Source organism: Canis aureus, chromosome 4, assembly GCF_053574225.1.
Source record: "Canis aureus isolate CA01 chromosome 4, VMU_Caureus_v.1.0, whole genome shotgun sequence".
Lineage (NCBI taxonomy): Eukaryota > Metazoa > Chordata > Mammalia > Carnivora > Canidae > Canis > Canis aureus.
Window position 1 is genome coordinate 73,226,753 of NC_135614.1, and position 13,047 is coordinate 73,239,799.

The window sequence follows — 13,047 nt, forward strand, 5'->3', positions numbered from 1 at the left end:
GACTTAGAATTTTATCTTTTTTTAAAGATTTATGTATTTTAGAGAGCATATGTGCATGGGATTGAGAGGGAGAGGGAGAGAGAGAATGTCAAGCAGACACTCTCTACTGCTTCGGAGCTCCACCTCACCACCCTGAAATCATGATCTGAGCCAAAATCAAGAGTTGGACACTTAACTAACTGAGCCAACCAGGCACCCCTTAGAATTTTATCTTAATGATGTCTTTAATTTGTAGTTCTACCTAAATTTAAAAAGAAACTTTTTTCTTTTAATTATAGGAATTTTCTTTTTCTTTCATCTTTTTTTTAAGAGGGAGAGAGGGAAGAGGCAGAGGGAGAAGGAGAGAGAGAATCTTGAGCAGGCTCCATGCCCCTGCAGAGCCCAACTTGGGGTGTGATCTCAGTCCCTTGAGATCATGACCTAAGCCATAATTGAGTCCATTGCTTAACCAACAGAGCCACCCAGGTGCCCCTTAATTACAGAAATTTTTTAACATAAACAAGAATAGAGGAATGATAAATTGAACCCCACATTAAACACTTACCAACATTTTTTCCATTTTGTTTGATCTCTCTTTACTGCATATACAGATGTACACACACAAACAAATAATTCCATTTTCAAATCAAATACCACCATATATTCCATGAAATTGATGTGGAGATCCTGGATAAGGAGTATAGCCCTGGCCTGTCCTAGCCCAGTCTCACACCTGGGCTGCTCATCTTAGCCTTCAGCGCAAAAGGAACTGGGGAGAGGCCAGCACCTCCAGGGATATGACTAGGGAAGGCTATCTCTGCCCTCACTGTTGGTATCCCCTATTCTACCCCATTTATTTCTCCTAAATGCCCTTACATAGCATATGCTGCCTGCCTCCTGATCAAACCAGATAAACCAACCTCCACCAAGGGTTTGATTGTCTGAGACTCCCTTTGTAATCCTTTTTTTTTTTTTTTAAAGATTTTATTTATTCATGAGAGACGGGGAGGGAGGGAGAGACACAGGCAGAGGGAGAAGCAGGCTCCATGCAGGGAGCCTGATATGGGACTCAATCCTGGGACTCCAGGATCATGCCCTGGGCCGAAGGCAGGTGTTAAACCGCTGAGCCACCCAGGGATCCACCTGTAATCCTCTCTTTAAAGGTATTTTGGTTCCTGCTGCCACCAGCTGCTTCCTGATTATTCTCAAATTTAAGCCTGTTTAGTTACGGGTAACAGGGAAAAGGTATGTAGATGGGAGGAGATAGAAACCATCCCCAAGGGTGGGAAAGTGGTTTGAAAACATGAGCTCTTCCAAGTTTCTGACATGGCCCAAAGAGCTGGGAGGGGTCAAGAAGCACTTTTCTCAGATTCGTTCTTTTTTTTATTAAAGATTTTTATTTATTTATTCATGAGAGACACACACAGAGAGAGGCAGAGATACAGGCAGGAAGAGGCAGGGAGAAGCAGACTCCATGCAGGAAGCCTGATGTGGGACTCGATCCCAGGACTCCAGGATCACGCCCTGAGCCAAAGGCAGATGCTCAACTGCTGAGCCACCCAGGCGTCCCTCTCCAATTCTTTCCTTATTCTTTAAATTTTACTGAGCACCAGCTATGTATCTCTGTTTAATGTGGTGTTGAGGTAGACTGAGGATTCAGAACTGAGTAAGATATGAACCCTGTCCTGATGGGAGCACAGTTAGGGAGTACAGGTTTGAATTCTTATTCTCTTTCCTTAAACCTGTGGTTCAAAGGATTTGATGTGTCTCTGGCCTTCAATTACCTTGTCTATTATAGTTAACAATAATTATAGTTATAATACTACCACTTCTGTGGGTTTGTTGTGGGACTTAATGATTTCTTGTGTAAAGCACTCAGCACACTGCCTGGCACATAGGAAGCACTCAATGAATGATAAATTTTTTTAAGCAAATACTATACATCATATCATTTCATTTGTATAGTACCTGAATTGTTTCCAAATGTGGAGTTTTTAAAAGAAAAACAATTACCAAATATAAATGTTGTACATGAACTTTAACCAAATTGTAGTCTCCCTAAAACTATAGTCTTCCCAAAGCTAGCTAAAAGACATTGAGATAATGGGAAAACTATATTGGCTAGGCATCAGATTTTTTTTTAATATTCTTTTTTTTTTTTTTTTTTAGAATTTATTTATTTATTCATGAGAGACACACACAGAGAGAGGCAGGACACAGGCAGAAGGAGAAGCAGGCTTCATGCAGGGAGCCCGATGTGGGACTCAATCTCGGGACTCCAGGATCATGCCCTGGGCCAAAGGCAGACACTTTACCTCTGAACCACCCAGGCGTCCCTGTTAATATTCTTAAGTGTTATATATGTTATATATAAGAGAACATCTTTATTTTTAGGAGATGCATGTAAAAGTATTTATCAGTGACATATGATATCATCACTTTCAAATGGTTCAGTTAAAAAATATATACCATGTATATTAGAGAAAGGAAGTATGGCAAAACGCTAACAATTACTGAATTTAGGTATTGGTACTTTAAGCATTTTTAGATGCTTGAAATTTTTTATAATAGAATTTTTGAAAATTAAAACACTTTAAAAAGAAGAGTTTTTAGCAAAAACTTCAGAAGAGAACAAAAATCTACAGTCCACAAAGTGTAACCTATCCAGTCTATCCTGGAAAGGTGGTAGAATAATTTTTGGTTATTGAAGAATTGAAGTAAGTAAATCCTGTTTAGGGTTATCTTAAGAAAATTTGCCTTTGCCTTCTGGTATGAAAGATTATTGTCATAGAAGATAGCCTGATTAAAGGAATAGACAGGAGAGCATTAAATAGAAACTTAGGAGTGTTCGCTTTCATGTGTTATTAATTTGTATAATTCTGCATATTAGAGATTAGGTCTATATTTTTTTTCCTTTTTGGAAGGTTTTGCTTTGTGTAACTTTAATAACAGGTATAAAAAGTTTCTTTCTTTTGCACAGATGACAACCCGCGTCGATGGTCATTCCTGGGCTCTTTCCGCAATAGATGAATTGAAAGTGGATAAAATAATTACACCCTTAAATAAGGATCATATTCCAATAACTGATTCACCTGTTGTAGTACAACAGCACATGTTGCCTCCAAAGAAGTTTGTTCTCCTCTCAGCACAGGTATGTACATATTCTGTTAAGTTGGAGACAAAAAAGAAGCAATGTTTAATGTTAAGTATTCTGCAGTATTTGCTTAATGGTCATTTACTTAAGTACTTTAGTAATATTTACTCTTAAAGATATTCTTAAGGAACAGTTCGTAAATACCATTTATGAGTGTTATTCTTTTTCTAAAGTCGCATTTTACTCTAGTACAGCATTTTACTCTAGGTACAAAATAACCTGTTTTTTTATTTTTTATAATTCTCACTTAGGTTATTAAAAAACATTTTTTAATATTTGTTTTCAGAATAGTGTTGCATTTAAAATTCAAATGTTATAACAAGGAGTATACAGAGTAAATTCTCCCTTCCATTTGAGATCCCTTTCCTGCAGACACCCATGTCCTCAGTATCTGTGTATTCTTCCAGAGGTGTAGATACACAAACAATAAAATATATTTCTAAATAAATGGTCGCGTAGGGGATCCCTGGGTGGCGCAGCGGTTTATGCCTTTGGCCCAGGGCGTGATCCTGGAGACCCGGGATCGAATCCCACGTCGGGCTCCCGGTGCATGGAGCCTGCTTCTCCCTCTGCCTGTGTCTCCGCCTCTCTCTCTCTCTCTCTCTCTCTGTGTGTGACTATCATAAATAATAAATAAAAAAAAAAAAATTAAATGGTCACGTATTATATACGCTGTTTTATACCTTGTTTTTAATATCTCAAACACATATTTTAGAGGTCTTCCCATATCATTATATAAAGAACTTTCAATTTGAAAGGTTTTCTTTTCTATGGATGTACCCTATTTAACTAAGCACCTATTAATGGATTATCTTTTGCCATTCGTAATGCTACAGCCTTATGTGTATATCCTTTTCTGAGTGTGTGAATAAAGCTGTAGAATTAAATCTGGGTGAAAGAATATGTGCATTTCTAAATTTGATAGATGTTGCCAGATTGCCCTGTATTATTCATATATATGTGCGTGCATTCACTATTGATGAATATTGAGTGCCTGTTTCCTCACATCCTGTTTAAATATAATAAGCGATTTTATTAAGAGTAAGACGGTCTTTTCAAGTGCTTGTTTTTCTATGGACTGCCTATTTCTACTTTATTGAGTTGTCTTTTTTAAAAAATCTATTATAGAAAAAAAAATCTATTATAGAGGCTCTTTATCAAGGAAATTTTTGTTAATTTTAGTGTCATTTTCCCTGTTATGTCATTTTATTTTGTCTATTGAGATTTTTCCCATACAGATAAGCATATAAGAAGTCAAAATTTTCTGTTATCTTTTGGGATTTATAAAAGTATCAAAAGTATTTTTTTAAAGAACTTACTCTGGGGTTTATAAAAAAATTCACCCATAGTTTTTTTGTGTCTTACAGACCCATGTTTTCTTATTAAATTTTGTTTAGCCATATGTAGATAGATCTTGTATAGGTTGGGAGTTGAAACATATATGTTCTTTTTCACCAGTTTACTTTGTATTCCTGAAGGGGATGTTTTGTTATTTTTATTAATATTATTAAATAAAATAGTGGGTCAGTTGATGTCAGCCATGCTTGATAAATCTATTATTTGTTTCATTTTTGTTTTTTTACCTTCTTAGGGGAGTCTTATGTTTCATAAACTTAGACCTGTAGATCAACTGAGGCATCTACTTGTGAGTAATGTGGGTGGAGATGGAGAAGAGATAGAAAGATTCTTTAAATTACATCAGGTAATTATTTGTACTTCTTAAAAAATACGATATTTTGAACAATGAAACAATGGGAGTAATAGCTGAATTTTATGTAAGTTAGATCAAAATACTGTAATTAACAGGTGATCTTAGCAATCTTCCTTTCTTTACATTAGCCATTATGTGTGTACTAATATTTGGGAACAGTATAAATAAATAAAGCCTATACAATAAACTCAGGTTTTTATATGTTATTGATAAGTTCTTTTTTTAAGAAACTATATATATTTTTTTAAGATCTTACTTGACACAGAGTGAGCACATAAGTATTGGGAGCAGCAGAGGAAGGGGGAGAAGCACATTCTCCACTGAGCAAGGAGCCTGATGCAGGGTTCAACCCTAGGACCCTGGCATCCTGACCTGAGCCGAAAAGAGATAACCAACCAACTGAGCCACCCAGGCACCCCATTATTAATAAGTTCTCATTAAAGCATACTAATCAGAGACTCAGGTTCCAGTTATTTTATACATTTTTATTACAAACACAGGATATTTATGGACAAATCCTTTTGTTTGTTTGTTTGTTTTAATTTTTTGCCAATGGCCTGATGAAAAAATTGGGGACAGTAGTGATGAGGCCATTTGTATGTCAAAGCCGTAGCTAGAATTGACAAGGTATAAAACTCAAAAAACTTAAGATCAGGAATATCAGATCAAAGTTAAATACAGAGACACTGGATTCACATCACTGCCTCCACCACCAGGGTAGAATTCTGTGGTCTTCAGTTTCTTCATCTGTAAAACATGAATTATAGGGGATCCCTGGGTGGCTTAGCTGTCTAATGCCTGCCTTCAGCCCAGGGCGTGATCCTGGAGTCCCAGGATCGAGTCCCACGTCAGGCTCCCTGCATGGAGCCTGCTTCTCCCTCTGCTTGTGTCTCTGCCTTTCTCTGTGTGTGTGTGTGTCTCTCATGAATAAATAAATAAAATTTAAAAACAAACAAACCATGAATTATAGTAATGTATGATGTGGGGATTGATATATGCTAACCTCTTAAAATAGTACCTGGCACATGACAGGTACATAATAAATGTTAGCTATTGTTGTTATTTTCTAATAGGTAAAAAGACCATGAGAAAAAAATTAGGGGAATAAACTATAAACTAAAATAGAAACTAGATAAAAAGAAACAGGGCACCTGGATGGCTCAGTTGGTTGTCTGCCTTTAGCTCAAGTTACGATCCTTGGGTCCTGGGATCAAGCCCTGCATCAGGCTCCCTGCTCAGCGGGGAGCCGGCTTTTCCGTCTCCCTCTGCAGCTCCCTGTTTTTGTGCTGTCTTGCTCTGATAAATAAAATATTTCAAAAAAAGAAAAAGAGCACACTTCAACGATGTTTTTGTGATAAATACTTTTTCATACCGACTGATTTCATTTACTTAACAAATATATATTAGGCACTTGCTCTGTGCTAGGCATAAATTTAAACATTGGATACAGCAGTAACCCAAACTTCGTTTTAAATGTTTACTATAAGGGAAGGTACTATTTTTTGTTTGTTTTTAAATAGGAAGACCAGGCTTGTGCAACCTGCCTTATCCTTGCTTGTTCCACTGCTGCCTGTGATAGAGAAGTATCTGCATGGGCTACTCGGGCTTTCTTCAGGTATATGTCAGTCTTCTTTTGTTCTTGGCCACTTTTTTCAATGGTTACATTGGTCATCATAGTTTAAGGGCTTACCAAATAGTTGAGGAACTGTATAGGCAAGTTACTAACATTCTTTTGCAAAAGGAAGAAATCTGGAAAGATTATAATGCTAATAGAAATAGCTAGACAGAACACCTGATGGCTCAGCGGTTGAGCGTCTGCCTTTGGCCCAGGGCAAGATTCTATCCCGCATCCAGTTCCTTGCTGGGAGCCTGCTTCTACCTCTGCCTATGTCTCGGCCTCTCTCCTGTGTGTCCCATGAAAAACTAAATAAAATCTTTAAAAAAGAAATAGATTAGTACAACGTATGAATTTTTATCCTTGGATTTTATACAGAAACTGGATTCTGTTCTCCAACTTCTGTCTGGTCTTTTTTCTACACCTCTCTCTACTCCAGTTACTATATCAATTTTACTTCTTAAAACACTATACTGATTCTGCTTTTTTTGTATCGTTGGCATTGAGGGATTCTGAATCACTTTAAGGAAACTTAGTGTCAAAGAGGCATTTTCTAAGCTATTTAGCTAAAGTTGCAATTTGAAATGTGAATTGCTTAAAACCATTTTTCAAGTGCTATCTAGTCATAATCTGGTATAAAAAATACAGTGCCATATACTCTAAGTAAATTCTGTGCATTGCTAACCCTTCTTAAAAATTGCTAAGAGTCCCTTATAATTCTTCTGGTTGAGATTCAAGTCAACATTTATTAGATTAGTGTTGTGAGCACTGTAAATAGAATACATTAAAGTCTAATGTTTAAAGCATTTATTTGGGAGCTAGCAAGATTTGAAACAGTTCCAGCTTTGAAAGTGGATAATTTCACTGAATAAGCGCAGCCTCTTTTGTCATAAAAACAGGTATGGTGGTGAAGCACAGATGAGATTTCCAACTACTCTCCCTGCTCCAAGTAATGTTGGTCCCATCTTGGGGTCTCCTGTCTATCCCAGTGAGTATGAAATACTGAAATAGACTATTTCTAATAGTTTGAATTTTAGAAACTGGAATATTTTAATGAATAAAGATTTTCATTATTTACTGCTACTTTTTTATTGGGTGAATAATTCTATAGATGTCTGACTCTTAAAAGCAATAATTTATTACTGAGACCTCTTATGTGTTAGAGAACAAAATAACATGTAATCAGTAGTATTTACAGAAATTGTTAGTTATCCAAAAGGAAGGAGGTGAGTGATTTAATAATAAGTAAACTCCCACCTCAGTGTTTTCCAAAGTGAGGATTGTTAGAAAGTTCCTGGGAGGGACGCCTGGATGGCTCAGTGATTGAGTGTCTGCCTTTGGCTCAGAGCATGATCCCAGAGTCCCGGGATCGAGTTCCACATCGGGCTCCCTGCATGGAACCTGCTTCTCCTTCCTCTGCCTATGTCTCTGCCTCTCAGCGTCTCTTGTGGATAAATAAATAAAATCTTTTTTTTTTTTTTTAATTTTTATTTATTTATGATAGAGAGAGAGAGGCAGAGACATAGGCAGAGGGAGAAGCAGGCTCCATGCACTGGGAGCCTGACGTGGGATTTGATCCTGGGTCTCCAGGATCGCGCCCCGGGCCAAAGGCAGGCGCCAAACCGCTGCGCCACCCAGGGATCCCTAAATAAAATCTTTAAATCTTAAAAAAGAAAGGAAAGTTCCTGGGAAATAAGAGGAGTCCCTAAAATTTAAATATGTCATGAATGGTGCCATTCCTCACTCCTGCTTAGAAATAGCTTCTCTGTCTAATTTAATCAGATTTAAAAGATTGGGAGGTTATTTTATAAATCTATATTCTTCTTTCTTTTTTAGGTTCCCCTATTCCTAGTAGTAGTCCATACCCAAATCCATCATTTTTGGGAACACCATCTCAAGGTACCTCATTTCTTTGTTTTATGTTGCTACTGCTGTTCTTTTTGAAGAGCTAATACTGTTACTGTCCTTAATGCTTAGTGAGAGAAATATTAACTTGCTTATGTCTCTTGAAAATAATGTAATTTAATAGAAGTCACGTCCAAGCAGTATTGACATTTAGCTGTGAATGCTTTTGTGTAGAAACACCTTTAGTAGTATACCTGGAAAGCTCTTAATTTGGGTATCAGGATTTAATTAGCAGCCATGAAATCTGTATAATTAGCTCTATTTGACTCTCAACATTAAGAAGAGGTGATTGCAAGCAAGAGGTGATTGCAAGCTTACCTTTTCTCTTATATGCTGACACTTGAAAGCCTACCTGGAAGCACCATCCAAGTCTGAGTGTCTTTTTCCTAGGGAAGACCAAATTCGATACCTATTTATTCTACTGTTTTTGTAAATATTCTTACCTTCGGGTCTAGATACACAGACTTGGGTTAATGAGGATGCTGAATGTTTAAGTTTAAATTTAAAGATTTATCTTGGGGATCCCTGGGTGGCGCAGCGGTTTGGCGCCTGCCTTTGGCCCAGGGCGCGATCCTGGAGACCCGGGATCGAATCCCACGTCGGGCTCCCGGTGCATGGAGCCTGTTTCTCCCTCTGCCTGTGTCTCTGCCTCTGCCTGTGTCTCTGCCTCTCTCTCTCTCTCTGTGTGACTATCATGAATAAATAAAAATTTAAAAAAAATAAAGAAAAACATCGATATTTAAAAAAAATAAAAATAAAAAATAAAGATTTATCTTTCTTATGTGTTTGCAAGGTGTACATCCTCCTGCCATGTCAACTCCAGTGTGTGTTTCAGGAAACCCAGCAACTCAGGCTGCAAGTATGAGTTGTATGGCTGCACCAGAGATTGTGTACTCTGGAAAACATAATGGTATTTGCATTTACTTTTCTCGAATCATGGGGTAAGTTATGCATGGACTGACCAACTGTTGCTTACCTTGTCCTATCTTGTATAGTTGAATATTTTTATTTTTGCCTCTAGATTTGGGACATCATTTATTCCTAGCTCACTTGTTCATTAATAAGATTGTTTCCCATTGTTTAGCTTTTTTATCATCTAACCACCTGTATCATCTAACCACCTATAATATGTATACATACATATTAATATATAGTGTTACCCCATTAACTAAGTGACATGTATCTGCAAAAGTAGGCAGTCTGGTCTTGGCTAGACTCATTCATTTACATGCATTTAGCTGTGAGGTTGAAGAGAGCTCTGTCAATCTTGGCTGGATTCTCACATGTTTAGGATCATGTTTGCTTATTTGTTTTTAAAGATTTTATTTATTTATTCATGTGAGACACAGATAGAGAGAGGCAGAGTCACAGGCAGAGGGAGAAGCAGACTCCATGCTGGGAGTCTGATGTGGGACTCGATCCTGGGTCTCCAGGATCACACCCTGGGCTGAAGGCAGCGCTAAACTGCTGAGCCACCAGGGCTGCCCTAGGGTCATGTTTGTATGCTGGGACAACTGGATTGTTTTTCACATGGTCTGTCATGCTCCAGGTTACCCAGGGATTATTCATGATGGCAAGGTCTTATAAGAGGTAGAAATTTGCAGAGCTTCTTGATGCCTCGGTTAAGAGTTGGCTTACCATCATTTTCACCTCTGTCAATGGGCCAGGGAAAATCTTCAGTCCAACCCAGATTCAAAAATAAAATCCATTCAAAAATGGCAAATGTACTTCTCATTATGAGAGACACATCAAAGTTACATAGCAAAGGATAGGTTTAAGGAGGGACAAAGAATTATAGCCATTTTTTCAATTAGGTGATCATATCATCTGGTTAATTATCTTGTGTGCTGTATATTTGTCTTAGACTTGAGATGGATGCTTTCATTTGAATCATTTGCTTAAAATGTGAAACAGTGAGACGCCTGAGTGGCTCAGTGGTTGAGCATCTGCCTTCAGCTCAGGGCATGATCCTGGAGTCCCGAGATCGAGTCCCACAGCGGGCTCCCTGCATGGAGTCTGCTTCTCCCTCTGCCTAGGTCTCTGCCTCTCTCTCTGTGTCTCTCTCATGAATAAATAAAGTCTTTAAAAAAATGTGAAACAGTGCAAAACTCCTTTATAATTTTGTTTTTGCGTTATAAACTTTCTTGTTTACAATTCATTGCCCCTAGTCTTGATTTTTTCTCAGCAGTATTTCATTATGTGAAATAATGAGGTATATCAGGTTTAGAAATTTTCTTGTATTCTGTTCTTTCAGATAACTTCATAAAGTGTTTTTTTTTTTTTTTTTAAGATTTTATTTATTTATTCATGAGAGACAGAGAGAGAAAGAGAGAGAGAAAGGCAGAGGGAGAAGAAGCAGGCTCCATGCTGGGAGCCTGATGTGGGACTCGATCCTGGGTCTCCAGGATCACACCCTGGGCTGAAGGCACTAAACCGCTGAGCCACCCAGGCTGCCCAACTTCCTAAAGTGTTAAATGAAATAATTGCTATACTTTAATAAACATAAGAAAGGAATTTACTACATAGTCTAATTATTTTTGTTTATACAGTATAATCATTAAAACATTTTTTTATTTCAGCAATATCTGGGATGCTAGTTTAGTTGTGGAGAGAGTATTCAAGAGTGGCAACAGAGAGATCACTGCAGTAAGTGTATTGTATAATGTATTTTGTTGGTGTAAAACTAGTTTATGGTATTGTATAAATAGATTGTTTCACATTTCTTGGTGTTATAAACAAAATGCAATGATTATTCCTTTGTGTACATGTCCAATAAACCCTCCTCGCCCTGGATGAAGTCCTAGCTCTGTCACTTTATAAATGATGAGTAATTTTCTTAATAGTTCAGTCTGATACTTCACTATAAGATGCGAATAATAAGACATCTCCATCTTAAGGCTGTTGTGAGGGCTAAACAAATTAAGTCCTAAAATTTAATATTACTCAAAGCTACTATTTTATATTTTGCTTATACATTCCCAAACTCCACAGACGCAGTACTAATTTCCATGCATTAGTACTTTCTAGAGTGCTTTAAGAATAGATCCCGTAAAACTTTGTATTATAAATTCAGGTAGTAAAAATTTTTTAATGTGAAATATGAATGTTTTAAAGCTTTTTTTCTTTAAGTCTGAAAGATACCAAATATTTTTTCAACTCTAATACTTTTAAAGTTCATATATCTAAGAATAAGAATACATTTACTTCACATGATATATGATTCCACTTATATGAAGCTCAAGAACAGGCAAAGCTAAATTATGGAGTTAAGGCAAAGCTAAAATGCTGGTGTGAATATATCAAACTTTAGGTTACCTGGGAGATGACTAATGACTAGAAAGGAGCATTAGGGAATTTCTCGGTGTTGGAAATATTCTGTATTGTGGTCTGGGTGGTAACTGGAGTAAAACATAAAAAGCTATCAAGATGTTCACTTAAGATGTGTTTTACGGTCTGTAAATTATGCCTAAAACAAACTAGAGCAGGCCAGGAGGGATGTTCTTATTTAGCCCTTTATTCTCTTCATCAAGCATAAATAATTATTGTTTATGAAGATAAGGTACTTAAAAATTGAAATTTGATATTCAGTTATATATATATTTTTTGCCTATACACTTTTTCAGTGTTTTAAAGCTTTTGAAAATACTCTTTTTCTTACAGATTGAAAGTAGCGTTCCCTCCCAACTTCTGGAGTCAGTGCTACAAGAACTAAAGGGTTTGCAAGAATTTCTAGACAGAAACTCCCAATTTGCAGGAGGACCATTAGGAAATCCAAAGTAAGAATAAACAAAATTATTTGCCTATTTTTCCTTTTTTTTTCTGAGATGTAATTCATCTTATAAAATTCATCCTTTTAAATATTTAGTTCAGTGGTTTTTAGTATAGTTATAAGGTTATGCAGTTATCACCACTATCCAATTCCAGAACATTTTCTTCATGCCAAAGAGAAACCCTTTCCCCTTTAGAAGTCAGTCCCTGTTCAGGCCGCAATAACAATAATACCATAGAATGGCTTAAACAACAAACACTTCTCACAGTTCTGGATGCTGGAGGTCTGAGGCCAGGATGTTTGGTTTCTGGTGAGGACCCTCTTCCTTCTTTGCAGACAGCTGCTTTCTTTCTGTGTCCTTACGTGGCAGAGAAAACTAGATGACAAACTCTCTGGTCACTTCTTGTAAAGGTACTAAATTCATCGTGGGGGCTTCACTCTCATCAACCCATCTATACCTAATTACTTTGCAAAGGCCCCATCTCCTAATATCATCACTTTGGATTTGGGACTTCAAAATAGGAATATGGTGGGACACAAACACACAGTCCATAGCATTCCCCATTTCCCTTCCAGTCCCTGGCAGCCGCTAACCTGTCTGTCTCTATGGATCTGTATTCTGATCTTTTATTTAATTCGAAGCATTGCCTTTTGGTTTTAGCTTCTTTCCTTTAGCATATTTTCAAGGTTCACATGTTTTATTTATTTTATTTTTTTATTTTTATTTATTTATTTATTTTTTTGAGGTTCACATGTTTTAATGTGTAATACCAGTAGTTTGTTTCATTTTTCAGTTCATCCGGCGTCACTCATTTGGGCTGTGTTTGCTTTTTGATTACTATGAAAAATGCTGGTGTGAACGTACCTATAAAAGTTTTTGTGTGACATATGTTTCGGTTGAATTTTTTGTTATA

At 37.0% G+C, this 13,047-nt stretch overlaps 1 protein-coding gene across 1 annotated transcript in view; it reads left to right on the top strand.

Annotated features, from left to right (window-relative positions):
• NUP155 (nucleoporin 155) overlaps positions 1-13,047 on the top strand; it is a 70,844-nt gene that overhangs the window by 24,570 nt on the left and 33,227 nt on the right. Inside the window, exons 13-20 of the mRNA XM_077896168.1 lie at positions 2,960-3,130; positions 4,725-4,835; positions 6,365-6,459; positions 7,359-7,447; positions 8,296-8,358; positions 9,158-9,305; positions 10,944-11,010; positions 12,025-12,140. Of these exons, the coding sequence (XP_077752294.1) occupies positions 2,960-3,130; positions 4,725-4,835; positions 6,365-6,459; positions 7,359-7,447; positions 8,296-8,358; positions 9,158-9,305; positions 10,944-11,010; positions 12,025-12,140 (860 nt within the window). The remainder of the gene's footprint in view (positions 1-2,959; positions 3,131-4,724; positions 4,836-6,364; positions 6,460-7,358; positions 7,448-8,295; positions 8,359-9,157; positions 9,306-10,943; positions 11,011-12,024; positions 12,141-13,047) is intronic.